Source organism: Cynocephalus volans, chromosome 10 (genome assembly GCF_027409185.1).
Source record: "Cynocephalus volans isolate mCynVol1 chromosome 10, mCynVol1.pri, whole genome shotgun sequence".
In the NCBI taxonomy this organism is placed as follows: domain Eukaryota; kingdom Metazoa; phylum Chordata; class Mammalia; order Dermoptera; family Cynocephalidae; genus Cynocephalus; species Cynocephalus volans.
Window position 1 is genome coordinate 29,901,586 of NC_084469.1, and position 15,111 is coordinate 29,916,696.

Genomic DNA, 15,111 nt, shown 5'->3' on the forward strand with positions numbered 1-15,111 from the left:
ACATTTGCAGCTTATCTTCTCTTTCTCATAAAAATATATATAAAAAACAAGACATATCCAGAATTAGAAGAAACTCCTACAACTCCAATAAAAAATAGACAAAGACTCGAATAGACGCTTCACAAAAAGGAGACATATAATTGGCTAATAAGTAGGTGAAAAAGTGTTCAGCATCATTATCATCAGGGAAATGCAAATTAAACCACAATGAGATGCCACTGCACACCCACAAGAACGGGTAAAATCAAAACCACAGACAAGAAGAAACGTTGGTGAGGGTGTGGGAAAAAATGGGAATTCTCAGACGTGGCTGGTGGGAATGTGAAATAGCCCAGCTGCTGCAGAAAAGTGTTTGGTTGTTTCATACAAAGTCCCTACATCCTACGTATAAATCAGCAGTCCCGCACTTGGGTATTTTATCCAATAGAATGGAAAACACATATCCTTAAAAAGACTTGTAAAAAATTATTCTTGGCAACTTTATTTGTATTAGCCCAAAATGGAAACAACCCAAATGTCTGTCAACAGGTGAGTGGATAAACTGGGATATCCACACAATGGAGTCCAACTTGGCAGGAGTGGGAACAAACTGCTGATCCATGAAACATCAGGAGTGATATTCACAACCGTGATGCCGGGGGAATGAGCCAGCCAGAAGGAGCATGCAGGGCACGATTCTGTGCGTGTGGTAGTCTGGAAGAGGCAAAACCAACCCATGGTGAAAGTAAACTTGGAGCAAGGGTCTGTGTGGCGGGTGGAGGGCGGATGCCTGGGATGGGACACGCAAGGTTCCTGGGTCTTAATAGGTGTTTTAGTTACACAGACCCATTTTAACAGTAATCTAAACACACCGTCTCTGGGAAGACCAGTGAGGTCAAGAAAAGTGAAGTATCCTAAAAGCTGCTAGACAGTCTCCCAACAGGACAAGGCATGGTTCCAGAGTGAGCTTTCTAGTAGTTTCTTCCAGCAGCTGCTACTGAGCGATTGCTGTGGACCAGGCCCTGGCTGGGCACTTCTTGTACGTGTTCTCACTTCATCCACACGAGAGCCCCGAAAGTCAGAGGTTGATTCAGTTTTCATGTGAGGAAAGTAAGAGAGGAGGAATTAGGAGAGGTTAACATGCCTCATGCCACACGGCTGGGCAGTAACAGGTCATCCACTCCTCACACCTGGCTTTGCACTGAGCTCTGCTTCCTCCGGTGACTTTCTGCTGTGCCCAGACTAAGTAGTTCTGCACTGCCTCGCAGATCAAGCCTGGATTCCTGGTGTTCAGATCTCTCAGGCCCAGACCACAGCTCTCCTTTCCTGTCTGCTGTCAGTATGTCTGACCCAGAGGCCTCAGTCCAACTGGGCTGATCCATTGACCACCATTCATTGATCCTACGTCTTGCAAGAAGCCTTCCTTGATGTGTTGTTTTTGGTATATGGTCTCAGACTAGGTCATGTTTTCAGGACACTCAGGCAACTTATGGAAAGGCCCATGTGATAAGGACCTGAGGCCTCTGGCCCATATCCACTTGAGTGTGCCATCTCCACAGTCTCTGATGACGTCTTGACTGCAACACAAACCCTGAGCCAGAACTGCACAGCTAAGCCACTCCTGAATTCCTGATCCAAAGAAATTGTTCTGAGCTACTAAGCTTTGGAGTAATTTGTTACTCAACAATAGAGATCTATGTTTGACCTCCCAGCAAGAAGTGTTTCGTGCCTCCTCAGAACCCTGGTGACACTGGTCATCTGTCACATAACCGACCTGGACAGCTTTGTCTCATAATTAAGATGCAGTATCCTGAAAGTCGGGCCCTTGCCTGGTACTCCTGGTGTCCAGTCCATGCCTTGAAGGTGCTTCATCTGTTGGGGTTAACTGTTTGAAGGGCATTGTCTAAGAATACACCTAAAGAATTTTTTGATTGCCAACTTGAATGGATAACAGAGTGAGCTGGATTTGGGAGTGATTCAGGAGAGCCTCTTAGTCTATAATATTCAGAACCAAAGATACACTCCAGAATGAATTGGCCTGAATCCAGAGGCTTTCTGCAGGCACCCAAGGCTTTGTATGTACTTGTGTCCCTGAACACACCCCTGTCCTGTACCTAGAGTTGGGGGTAAACAAAGAAAGGGCTGCTAGAGCCTTCACTTATGTGTTGAAGTCTTAAAAACATTGATTAATTGCAAAAATATTTATAGTTGTTGTAGAAAAAATTTTAAATTCTGAAAAGCAAAAAGTGGAAGAAAAAAACCATCCTCAATCTACTTCATGTGGCATGTACCCTTTAAGTTACTTTTCTCTGGAGGGTGGATATGTGTTCTCATATGTAGCCCTACACTTGTATACACCAACATGTTTTTTGTGTTTAATTGAAAAAAAAAAAGGGATCATCTTGTTCTAAACCCTATTTTTGTCCCTTAGCAGTGCGTTGTGAATCTTTGCGCTGGCATAATTAACACAGATCTCCTCTCGTAGTATTTTATTATGTGGGCATACTCCCGTGAGTTATTTACTCCTTCCCTTGCTGGTGGGTACTTTGTTTTCACTTTATTGCCTATAAACAATGCTGTGACAAGCATCCTTATCTATGTGTCCTTGTGCTGTTGCCCAAATACTGCTTCAGGGTAAATTCCCTAGAGTGGGTTTATTGGACCAAAGGATATGAATGTTTTAAAGGCTTTGGACACATAGTGCCAAATTACCCTTTAGAAAGACTGTAGATACATCATGTACACACTTAACCTACAGTTCCTGTGTCCTTGACCCCACGTGTTTGCTCACATTGGCCAATCTGGTAGATGAACGAGGTTATCTTATCATCATCTTAATTTCTTTAATAACTGGGGAGGTTGGGCATGTGCCTGTGTGTTTATTGGTCACGTTATGTTTCTCCTTCAGCAATTTGCTCATGTCCTTTGCACATTTTTCTGTTTCCCTTGCAAGATGTGTTTACAAAGCATCCTTCAAAAAGTTTGCAGAAAAATGAAATTGAAAGATAATACAAGTCTTTCCAGGAGTGTTTTGAAGACCCCTTGTATTTATCTCAAGTTTGATTATGCAAGTAATGTGGGTATACATATTTGGGAAGTAGACTGAGTATAAAGCATAAACCTTTCCACCACACTCATCCTCCTTTCTTGATATGATTACTTTTTGATAGTCCAAGGTATATTTTTCCAGATCATTTTCTATGCACTTATATATATACATATAGGTAGCTTTAGGTTTTGTTCTTAGGGTTTTTTTTAAAAAGTGAGATTGTATTCAATTTGCTGGTCTCTGATATGCTCCCTACCCCAACTTAATATGTCTTGGAGAGCATCTTATGTAAGCAACATGAATGTGTCGCTTTCTTTTTGAATGGTTGTATAGTTTTTTTTGAATAGCTTTATTAAGGTATAATTCACATATGCAAAGTCACCCATTTAAATGTAGAATTCAGTGGTTTTTGGTATATTCACAGAGTTGTGTAACCATCACCACAATCAATTTTGGACCATTTTATCACCTCAAAAATCACCCCCCAATTCACCATCCCCCTCAGTCCTGAATAACCACTAATCTACTTTCTGTCTATGGATTTGCCTTTTCTGGACATTTCATATAAATGGAATCATACAACATGTGGTCTTTTATGTCTACCTTCTTTCACTTAGATGATGTTTTTAAGGTTCATCTATGTTGTAGCATGTATCATTACTTCATTATTTTTTATGACTGAATACTGTTCCATTGTCCGAATATACCACATTTTGTGTGTCCATTCATCAGTTGATGGACATTTGGGTTGTTTCCACCTTTCGGCAAGTGCAAATAGTGTTGCTGTGAGCATTTGTGTAGAAGTATTTTTTTGAGTGCCTGTTTTCAGTTATTTTGGGTATATATTTAGGAGTGGAATTTCTGGGTTATGTGGCAACTCCGTTTAACTTTCTGAGGAACTGCCAAATTATTTTCCACATCTGCTGCACCATTCTACATTTCTATCAGCAATATACCAGGGTTCCAATTTCTGCACGTGTTCGTCAACACTTGCTATTTTCTGTTTTTTTGATAATAGCCAACTTAGTGGTATGATCAGTATCTCACTGAGTTTTTGACTTGCATTTCCTGATGACTAATGATGTTGAGTGTCTTTTCATATGCTTATTATCCATTTGTATATCTTCTCTGGGAAAATGTGTATTTAGATCCTTTGCCCATTTGTAAATTGAATTGTCTTTTTATTATTGTATGGACTTTTTATATGTATATTCTAGATAGAAGTCCCTTATCAGTTATATGATTTGTAAATACTTTCTCTAGTCCATGGTTTCTTTTCACTTTCTTGATAGTGAATGTGAGGAATTAGTATTAATTCTTTCTTTAAATATTTGGTAGAATTTACAAATGAAGCCATCTGGGCCAGGGCTTTTCTTTGTGGGTAGTTTTTGATTATTAATTCAATCTTTTTATTTGTTAGATATCTTTTTAGATTTTCTATTTCTTTCTCAGTCAGTTTTGGTAGCCTGTGTTTTTCTAGGAATTTGTCCATTTCATCTAAGTTGTCTAATCTAAGTTGTCTAATTTATTGACATACAGTTGTTTATAGTATTTGTATTTTATTCTGTGAGTGTAGCTGTAGCCTGCTCTAACTAGCTTCCTGTAGATTGACAGTGAAGTTGTTTCTATTTTTTACTATTACAAACAATGCTGCGGGCCGGCCCCGTGGCTCACTCGGGAGAGTGCGGCGCTGGGAGCGTAGCAGCGCTCCTGCCGCGGGTTCGGATCCTATATAGGGATGGCCGGTGTGCTCACTGGCTGAGCGAGGTGCGGCCGGTCACGAAAAAGACAAAAACAAACAAACAAACAAACAAACAATGCTGCAATGAACATTGTAGTGTATCTATCTCTGTGTACAGGTGCAAGTGTGTTCAGAGCATAGATTGCTAGAATGGGAATTACTGGGTCAGAAGTCTGTGTATTTAAAATGCTGTTTCTGTTCCCCCTTCTCTGCCCCCATCCTCTTTCTGCTTGTCTTTCTGTTCTAAATGATTTGTATAAGCTCTTTATGTCTGGTAATCTTAGTCTGGAGAGACTGAAGTTGATAAGACTGCACCATGTGGGTGGTGCATTTGTACCCAGAGCAAGTAGGAAGGGCAGATTTGGGATCTGGGTGTTTGGTGGCTGCTTCTGGTCAAGGGTGTTGGATGTGGGTGCCCCAGGACCACCCCATACATTTGCATGTGGGGTTTCCAGACCCTAGATACTGAACTGCTGGTAGGTCAGAGGCTTTTTGCTGGTCAAAAAGCCTCTGACAGGTCAGCTTTGGCCTGACAGAGGTTGTGTGGAGTCTGTAGCAGGGCTGGGTCTCCCCAGGTGAGTCCACAGGGGTCCTGCCCATGGTGGTTCTGAGAATTCTGAGAGCAGTGGGGCTTCAGGCAGTTCTGGCCCATTGGTGCCTTCAGAGGAAGGGAGAGGGTTTGGAGGCTCTATCTCTGGGTGAAGTCACAAGGACAGATGCATTCCGCCTCATCTCTGTTTTCTTTTCTCTCCTATTCATCTGGGGATTGTCTGTTCTGGGCACTGATTAACTCATGGCTTGCCAGTGCCCAGATGTGGGCAGTGATGTTAGTAGAAGAAAGCACAGCAGATTTCTTGGAATGGGAAGTGGGGACTTCTGATGGACCTTTGCAGCGTTTTGTTAGGGATAGCTTCCAGCCCCTCACCCATCCATCCACTTCCTCTTTCTCCTGTTTATCTGTACCTGGGGTATAAACCAGGTACCAAAAAAAAAAAAAAAAAAAAGGTGGAACCAAAGTAGATTATAGGTTTGAACAAATACAGTGTGAGATTTAAAAAATAATCCACCCAGGCCCCTGGAGGCTGCAGTTCAGTGGTTTTCAGGCTTTGTTTCACAAACTCTAGGGTCCCACAGTTGTGCCTTCAGGGCTGGGGACTGGGGCAGGCAGAGGTGGCACCTCAGGGGCTCAGGTGCCCGTGGCTGCTCTGCCTGTAGTGGCTTTGCTTTTACTGGTTTTACTGGGATTCTATGAGTGAGATTTTGTATGAGGAGAGAGATGGGCCTTGTTGCCACAGAAGGTGAAAACCACCTGTGTTGGACATCTAGCCTCCACGGCTGGGTTGAAAACCTCCGAAGCATGAATCCTGCTGGAGGCTGAATCCTGGGGCTGACAGGCATTTTGAGGAATTTGGCTTTTCTGGGGGTCCCACAGGCCTCCTTCCTTGACAAAGACTGAGTGGCTGCTCTTCCCAGGGCCATTTGACAGCCCAGGCATGTTTTATTTTCTCTTTTGTTATATGGGGTGTCCTGGCCTTCCAGCCCTGCAGAGGCCAAATCAAATTATCTTCTCTCTTGATCCAAATGAATTTTGTCCCTGGGGAAACCTCTGGGCTCAGCTTCCAGATAATTGGTGAGGAAGAGGCTTTCTCAGCACATCTTTCTCTCCCCACCCTCATTATGTCTTGCAGTCGGCGGAGTTCTTCGAGATGCTGGAGAAGATGCAGGTGAGCACCCCCAGAACAGGCAAGAAGCCGAAGCTCAGGTGCAGGGGCTGCAGGGATCTTGGGGGACTCAATGCCAGGCAGAACCCACAGCAGAACTTGGGGGCCTTGGAGGGAGGGGCCCTTGGCCCAGACAACCTGAGGTCATTTTGCTGTTGAGTGGCACAGAGCACTTTGGGAAACTTGTATCTGAAGGACGTGGAGGATAAAAAGCAGAACTTCCCCAGCATAGCAGCCAGGGATGCTGTAAACCCCATGGGTATGGGGAGGGTTTTTTTTTCATCTTTTTCGTGACCGGCACTCAGCCAGTGAGTGCACCGGCCATTCCTATATAGGATCCGAACCCGCGGTGGGAGCGTCGCTGCGCTCCCAGCACAGCACTCTCCCGAGTGCGCCACGGGCTTGGCCCAGTATGGGGAGGGTTTGAAGGGGCCTGTTCTTGGAATGATTTGGTAAGAAAGCCTGAAAAAAGCAAGCCCCTTCTTAGGCGAGCCGTTGTGTTGGGGAGGCAGAGCAGTGGGTTGGGAGGCAGACCTAAGTTCAGATCCTGCACCAAAACCTTAATAGAGCAAGTTCCTTACCTTTTGTAAGCCTCTGTAAATAAGTAAGAATAAAAATACCCACTTACACGGTAGCTGGGATGAAATGCAGTAATATATGTAAAAACTTGGTAGGCACTACATAAGAGTCAGTGTTAAGTGTGGATTTGGGGGTCCTTTATGATGACTCCTCATGAGGGTCAGGGCTCACAGGTAGAGCTGCTGTCCTGGGGAATATGTGCAGGGTTTCAGAAGGTTTAATTGACATGGGTGGAAAGACAGGGAAGAAGATGCTGATAATGGCACACATATTTCAATCACTTCTGTGGGCTCAGAGATTGACAGGCATTACTTCTTCTTGACAAGGCCCTTGGAAGTAGGTATATTGCCATTAACCCCACGTCACAGATGGGAACACTGAGGCACAGAGCTATTGAATAAAGCACTTCGGGGTGCATGGCTGGTAAGTAGCTTCAGAGCCAGAGGGCTTAGCCATTGCATTATGATACTTTTTACCCTAAGTGGATGCTCCAGGCTAAGGAAGGAAGATTCTGTAATAATGATCTGAAAGCTCTAGGAGGAGGGGTGCCCACAGCCATCCTGAGATGCTGGTGAAGCTGCCTGGTCTCCCAGAGGTCGGGACAGGGGAGGGACTGTTTGAAGGAAAAATAATATTAGTGGTGGTGTCATTACCATGAGCAATTTATTAATCCTTCTCTGTGCCCAGCAGTGTGTGGACTACAAACTCACTCTGCACACACTTAGAGAAGTCATAATCAAGTTGTGGAAACCAGGAAGGCATGAGTGGAGACAGTGAGTGGTGGGAGACAGTGTATCATTAAGTGCTCAGCGGCTTGGAGCAAAGCTGGGATTTTCACCACAAGCCAATGGGGTCTGCACTCTGGGGAGGTGGCAGGGGATTTGCGGCTCACCCTGCCTTCTCTCTGGTTGCTCCCCAATCCACCCATCCTTGACCCCTAGCTGGAGTCCCCTGCCTCCTCCACAAAGGGCTTCAATGTTTGAGCACATAATGCAGCCCCACTTAACTCATATTGTTCTGTTGTTTTGAGGCTGCCTGGCCTGTTGCCTTCCCAACTAGATTGGGAGCCTCTTGAGGGCAGGGGTCTTGTTTTCATTCTTTCTCTGTATCTCCACAATGGCTGACACCCATGGTGGTTTGCCGATTCCATCTCAGTTGAGACTGTTGAAGCCAAACTCCCCAGTGTTTAAGTCCCTACTGTGTGTCCAGGGGCCGCAGTCCCAGAGGACTCACAGTTCCTGGAGACTCTGTGTGTCCAAACTCCATGTGGGGAGCCCACAGTGACGAAGCGCACTGCACCTATCCTAGAGTGTGGGCTCTGTTTCTCCTCATCCTGCAGGTGTGGAAATGGAGCATTGGGGCAGTAAGTGCCCCGGTCACTCTGCTAGTTGTGAAGAGCTGAAACTAGGATCCTGGACTCCTGATTTTCAGCCCAGGAGTCTAAGGATCTGCAGAAGGGCACAAACACTGTGAAGCAGGAGGAGCTAAGTGCACAGCGTTGGATCCCTTCAGTCCTGGGTTCAGATTCTAGCCCTGATGCTTTCTAGGGGAATATCTTTGGTCCGGTCACTGTCCCTCTCTGAGCCTCAGTTTCTTCACTGGTGGAGAAGGTGAAATAATGATAATATCTGTTGCAAAGGATTAACACACAGAGGAGAGAGGGCCCAGTGCCGAGCAGTGGCTCTGCTGTGGGGGAGGGAGTGGCATGGCAGAGGGATGGGAGGCGGTTTGCTCTACTGCCCCAGGGGCTTTTCCTAGACAGGGGTGACTAATGCAGGACAAACAAAATAAACTCCTGACCTCACTCCCTCCACCCCCCATCTGCCCAGTTTGCCAACCTGGACAGGGTCTGCAGGGCCACCCAGGTATATTTCTCCCTGTGTTTGAGAGGAGCACCTGTCCAGTGGGAGGGGCCCTCCCACACTCTCCTGAACAGTGTCACAGGTGACTCAGCCCAGAGAGGTATGGCGAAGCCATGTTTAAATCCACTGGGTTAGCAGGAGCTTGGTGTTCAAGGAGTTGGGAGGTGTGGTCATGCACTTGGTGGGCAGATGACCCAGCTTCACGTCCAGGCCCTGCCACTCACTAGTGACCTTAGGCAGGCAACGTCCTCCTGGGGCTTCAGTTTCCTCACTGGTGAAAAGGTGCTGTGAGCTTCAAATGAGACCGCAGAGGGAGCTCACCTCGGAAAGTTAAAATCCCAGTGCATTAATGTCGTGGCCAGGTGGGGGCTGTTGCGGACTCTCTCCTCTCTGGAGGGGAACTTCTGGTTTGTCCCACCATCTCGTAGCCTCACCTGATTTATTCGCACAGTCTTGGTAATGCCACGTGTTCTCTCCCACAACCCAGTTAAGTCAGAACTGGACTATAGGACTGCTGGATGAGGCACTGCTCCCCACAACTGAATTTTCCAGATACTCGTAGGTAGACCCCTTAGTCTAGTCCTAGCCATTGTGTCCTGTCCTCAGTAGTAATCCCTGCAGCTGTGAGGTGGGAGGGTGAGTGTTATAATTCTCATTTTGCAGATGAAGCTATGGAGGCTCCAAGAGGCTAAACTGTGTCAAGGGTCACAAATAATAAGCTCGCAGCAGAATGAGGACCAGGACCAGGTCTCCTGCCTGTCACCCCCAGGCCCTCCCACCAGGGAGAGGGTGGAGCTGGTTGGCATGAGGTCCAGAGTGCTGGCTCTGACACCAATGACAAGGTTGCCATTTTTCCCCCTAACCTGCCCTAGGGAAGATACCGGTATTTAAGTCCCAGGATGATAAAGCAGCCTATCTCATGACAATAATAATCCATAGCATTTACTATATACTAATCAGTGTTCCAAGTGCTTAACCCATTGTTAACCTTTAACCTTCAACACAACAGTAGGCACCATCATCATTCCCATTTTACAGATGAGAACACTGAGCCACAGAGAAGTTTTAGTGATTTGCCTAAGGTTGTAAGACTAGAAAGTGGCAGTGTTGGGATTTGAACCCTGGCGACCTCGCTGGAGTCCATGCTCTTAACCCAGCCACTCTGCTACCTCGGCTGGGGCTGCTGGGAGGACTGACAGTGACCAGGTGCATGGTGCTAAGGGCCGAGCACATGCCAGCCATTGTTGCTGTTATCATCATTAACCCGCAGCAAGGCCAGGAGCTCAGGAGATTCCTCTGTCTGGTCCCTTTTTTATGACCTTTGCTTTTCCACGAACCTCTTTTCCTTGTTCCCACAGGGGATCAAGCTTGAAGAGCAGAAGCCGGGACCCCAGAAGAACAAGGTCGGCTGGGTGGGTGAGGTGGCAGCCGGGTGGGCTGGCGGGGGGGCGGGGCAGGGTGAGAGAGGAGGCAGGAGGACCAGCCATGTGCTGGGGTCTTCTACCTCCCACCTGTCTGATTTTCACCGAGAACCACTGAAGTGACTGCGCCCTTGTTACACTGGGGTGTGGTGGGCCATTAAGGCAGCTTCAGAGCAGGCTGGGGCAGAGGCCTTGCTGGGACCTCAGGCCTGGCCTAGCTCCTCCTGCACAGTGTTGAAGGGTGTCGGATCTGGGCCCCAGCTCCAGTGGGCAGTCAGCTCTCAGTTTCCAATGCCCAGTGGTGCATCCAGTGGGCAGTCAGCTCTCAGTTTCCAATGCCCAGTGGTGCAGACCGTCACTTGGCGGTCAGCCTCCTTGCCTGGAGAGGGGAGCTGGGTGAGATGAGGGGTCACCTTCCTGTTCTAGCACCCTAGCCTGAGAAGCTAGTATCACTTGGGTGGGGATTCAGCACTTTTTTATACTGTGTCTTCGGCTAGCAGGGTTTGTGTTCGGGTTCTATCTGTTTCGAGAAGAGCTCAAGGGATGTTGGATCCCAGAGCTGCCTTGCATCTGGTGTTCTTCCCCCAGAGCCCTGGTGCAGCCTGCTAGGCCCCTCAGCTCACCCTGCTCCACAAACCTGGGAGAGGGAAAGAGAAACAGTGATCAGGTTTTATGGGCACTGCTGGGACTGACAGTGGCGTCGTCTGGCTTGTCTTGCAGGATGACTATATCCCATACCCCAGCATCGACGAGGTAGGGCCTTCCTGGTCGCACTGCAGCCTGCTCTTGGTCCAGTTGCTGGGGAGGTGATGGTGATGGGCCCTACCCAGCTCCACACAGGAGAGAACCTTGGGCCTGGGACTCGAGGGCCTGAGGTCTCTTCGCGTCTTTGCCCTCCTGACCTCAGTGTTTCCATGTTTAAACTGGGAGTGCCCATTCAGGCCTTACATCTCTGGGGTTACAGGGTCCCTCAGTGAAACTGGAGATGTTATGGGGCTTAAAGGAGGGGGTCATGTGACTGCCTTTGGCCTCAGGTACCAGGCTCCCTCCTTGGAGCTGTTCGGAGGTGGGGGAGGGACCCCACCACGGGCATCCCTCCTCCCTGCATTCCCTGGGTGGGCTGCAGTGCAGACCCTCCCTCTGCCTCCAGGTTGTAGAGAAGGGAGGCCCGTACCCTCTCATCATCCTGCCCCAGTTTGGGGGCTATTGGATTGAGGACCCGGAGAACGTGGGCACACCAACGTCACTGGGCAGCAGCGTCTGTGAGGAGGAGGAAGAGAACAACCTCAGCCCCAGCACCTTCGGCTACAAGCTCGAGTGCAAGGGCGAAGCCAGGGCCTACCGCAGGCACTTCCTAGGGAAGGTGAGGCTGAGGCCCGGGACACAAGAGCCACCAGAGGAGGGGTGCACGGGGAGCCCAGCGGTCCTCTCTCCAGTGCCCCCCTTCCTTTCTGCCTGCCTCTGTCTTAGTTGGGGGGTCTGACTGGCCCTGTCCTGGGGGTCGGGAGCAGCGGAACAGGGCCAGAAGTCAGGGAGGCTTGATGGGATGGGTCCTTGTGGGGACGACCCACAGCAAGTGTTTTAGGAGGTGATGGAAAGGATAGTGTTCAGGGTGGAGTTTTAGCTGTTCAAGGAAAAAAGTGTTCTCGCACTTTGGAAGTCTTTGTTTTCATTTAAATCGTGCAGATCTCTCATGTCCTCGTTCAGGCAGGTCCCCTGAGTACTTGTACTGGAAGGTGTGCTGTGAACCTCTGATTGCTTAAAAGTGACAAAGTTTCATTTCTTTAAATACATTCTGCCCTTCAGACTAACCAGATTCCCAAAATCCTGAGGGCAGATTCTGGAAATCTCTAGCCTAAGGCAGCTTTGCAGAGCGACAGGGAAGAGGCTGCGCAGAAACCCCTGGGATCTTGTTAAAATGCAGATTCCAGGACCCCAGCCGGATTTATCAGGTCTGGGGCTGGCTCCAGGAAGCTGTGTTGTTTGCCCCTGTGGCTCCCCCAGCAGCTCCCCTCGGGTGGCGGTGCCCGGGCTCCCCCTAGCTTTCTTCCTGCAGATGGTCTGAATTGGGGAGGGCCGCCCCCTGGGAGTGAGAAAGAGAACTCAGGGTATTGTGGTGAAGAACTCAAGCTTCAGAGTAAGACAGACGTGGGCTTGAACGCTGGATCTGTCACTGACAGGTTGCGTGACCTTGGGTGTTTTTTTTAACCTCCCTGAACACTGGTTTCCCGCCTGTTATCTCTCGCAGAAAGTTGTGGTCAGGAATAAAGGGGATAATAGGTTTTAAGCTCTTAGCACAGTGCCAGGCACATCCTGAGGACTTGGCAGTCGGTACTTATTTATAAGATGATGAGGCTGGCCAGTGAGCTCACTTGGGAGAGCATGGTGCTGGTAACGCTGAGGTCACAGGTTCAAATCCCCCTACCAGCCAGCCGCCAAAAAAAAATAGATGATGCTGATCAGTAGGGGTTGGCTAGTAAGCTCACTTTGTCATCAGTAGCAGCTGCAGCAGTAGCATCCTTCTCTTCCTTGAGGCTGTGGGACTTCTCCTGGTGCGGGAGGTGGTTTTGGGGGACATGTCTGGAGGGTTTCCTCCTTCCCGCTCACACCTGATTTCTATTTCTAGGATCATCTCAACTTTTACTGTACTGGCAGCAGCCTGGGGAACTTGATCCTGTCAGTCAAGTGCGAGGAAGCCGAGGGGATTGAGTACCTTCGGATCATCCTCAGGTGGGGCTGCTGCACTGTTGGAGGCCACGCCTCTTCCAGGCGGGCTGCCAGGAGTGGTCAGGGACCCAGAAATACCCGTCTGACCAGTCTGGTCTGGGTGTGCTGGGGGAGGGGGGCGAGGGACAGGGGACAGATCTGCTGGAATCTTGGGGCTATGTTTGAAGTTGCCAGGCAGGGAGACCCAGCTGTTCCCACCAGCTGGCTGGCTATGGCAGTGAGCATGATATCCTGGTGTCAAGGTCACCTAGACCACAACCCTACCTGCCTCTCTTTATTGTGAGGGCCCATGGCTCTGAGGAAGATGGGAAGACAAAGTAGGGAAGGCTCAGGGTGGCTCATCCTGCTGAGACACAACTCCAAATCCCGGGAGAGGGTTAGCTGGAACGCTGCCTGTGGTGTACATCTAGCCGGGGAAGATAGATCCCAAAACATGTTACGTGTGCTGGGTTCTCTGAAATTGGAGCACTGATTTATCGCTGAAGCCAGGGCCCCTCTCTCTCTCGATTGTGACCTTCTCAAGGGCAGGAACTGGAACTGTTTGGTTCTGTTTCGTTCTACTAACTTGTTTTGTAAAACCTCCTTTGTGCCAGAAGCTGTGATAGGTACTGGGGATACAATGATGACTGAGACTTGGTCCCTGTTGTCTAAAGGCTTACAGTCTAGTGAGGGAGGAAAACAGAATTTTTTTGTGAATCAGGTATTATTTTAGTGGCACGCGCAGGATGCTATGGGAGCACGAAAGAGTCTGTGTTTTACTTATCTCTGTCCCTGGTGGGGGGTGAAGACAGGGAGGCCAGGTGCTGGGTACTTAGCAGAGTGCTATGAACCTGTCAAGTTCTCAGTCCGTATTTGTTGAATCTAGTTGGAAGTTCTTGAAGGTATTTGGAAAAGAGCAGTAACATTTTTTTCTGCCCACAATTTTTGATAAGTATGGGAGGGAATAAGGACACGTAATCCTGCTTAGGGAGAGATGGGGGTGGGGTTTGAGGGAGTTGTCAGCATCCATCCAGTCTTGGTTTGCTTTTTCTGTAAAGAAAGGAGGCAGTTTTCTTTACAGAAGTTCACCTGGCTAGAAATCATATTTGCAAGGCATGCAAGAGTCAATTAAATAGCGAGAGCCAATCTTCTGAGGGGTAATACCTGGATCCCATCTCCAAATGGGATTTCTAGTTAGACGAACCTCTGTAAGGAAAATTGCTTCTTCTTATAGTAAAAATCGGACCAAGACTGGGTAGAATTTCTTAGTAGGATGACAAGTGAAGACAAGGCTCTAACTCCCCTTTTAAAATTCTATTTCTTACCTGAAATGCTGCATCAGGACTGAAACCTGGAGAAAGATGCCAGGCATATAACACACGTTTTGATTTTTGTTTTTGTTTTTAATGGGGTAGTTAGGACTAAAGCATAGGTGATATTGAGAGTTGAACCCCAGCTCCGCTTCCTTAGAAAGCAGTGTAGTGTGGGAATATGTGACACTGGAGATTCTGGAAGAATTCTCTACTCTTTAGGAGTGAGAGATAGCTTTGGAATGGTCAGGGGACTTTCTACATAGGATTGTTTTTGTTGTTTTGGATCCGTGTTTGAAACCAGTGCCCTGGGGAGCCCAGGGGCAAGCTCAAATGTGCCTCTCTGGAATAGAAAGCCTGTGGGTGGGGTGGTAGAGAGAAACCATACACCAGCTAGGAAGTTGGACAGTCACATCATGTACTTGGAGTGATTGCCATGCCAAATTGGAAACCAGACATAAAAAATTGGCTCCATAGCTTAGCAGCTTTACCAGACACAAAGAAGAAATTATCCAGAGATGACATTCCCCTGCTGGCAGTGACTACCATCCCAGCTTCTTCCTCATTCCCCATAGGCTTCTGGATTATTTAATTGATATCCCACATTTATAACAACTAGCTCTCCAGCCTAAAGTCTGAGAAGAGTATTCTAACAGCCTCTGTATGTGCCGTGAGAACAGCCAAGAAGAATCTACCCACAGTTAGAAGACAAATAATAAGTCTGTGTAGATTTCTTTTTTTCA

At 47.9% G+C, this 15,111-nt stretch overlaps 1 protein-coding gene across 1 annotated transcript in view; it reads left to right on the top strand.

Moving 5' to 3' along the window:
- The window catches only part of RAP1GAP2 (RAP1 GTPase activating protein 2), a 215,970-nt gene that overhangs the window by 152,962 nt on the left and 47,897 nt on the right, over positions 1 to 15,111 (top strand). The window contains exons 5-9 of the mRNA XM_063109817.1: positions 6,458 to 6,493; positions 10,290 to 10,334; positions 11,073 to 11,105; positions 11,503 to 11,715; positions 12,979 to 13,082. Coding sequence (XP_062965887.1) covers positions 6,458 to 6,493; positions 10,290 to 10,334; positions 11,073 to 11,105; positions 11,503 to 11,715; positions 12,979 to 13,082 — 431 coding nt within the window. The remainder of the gene's footprint in view (positions 1 to 6,457; positions 6,494 to 10,289; positions 10,335 to 11,072; positions 11,106 to 11,502; positions 11,716 to 12,978; positions 13,083 to 15,111) is intronic.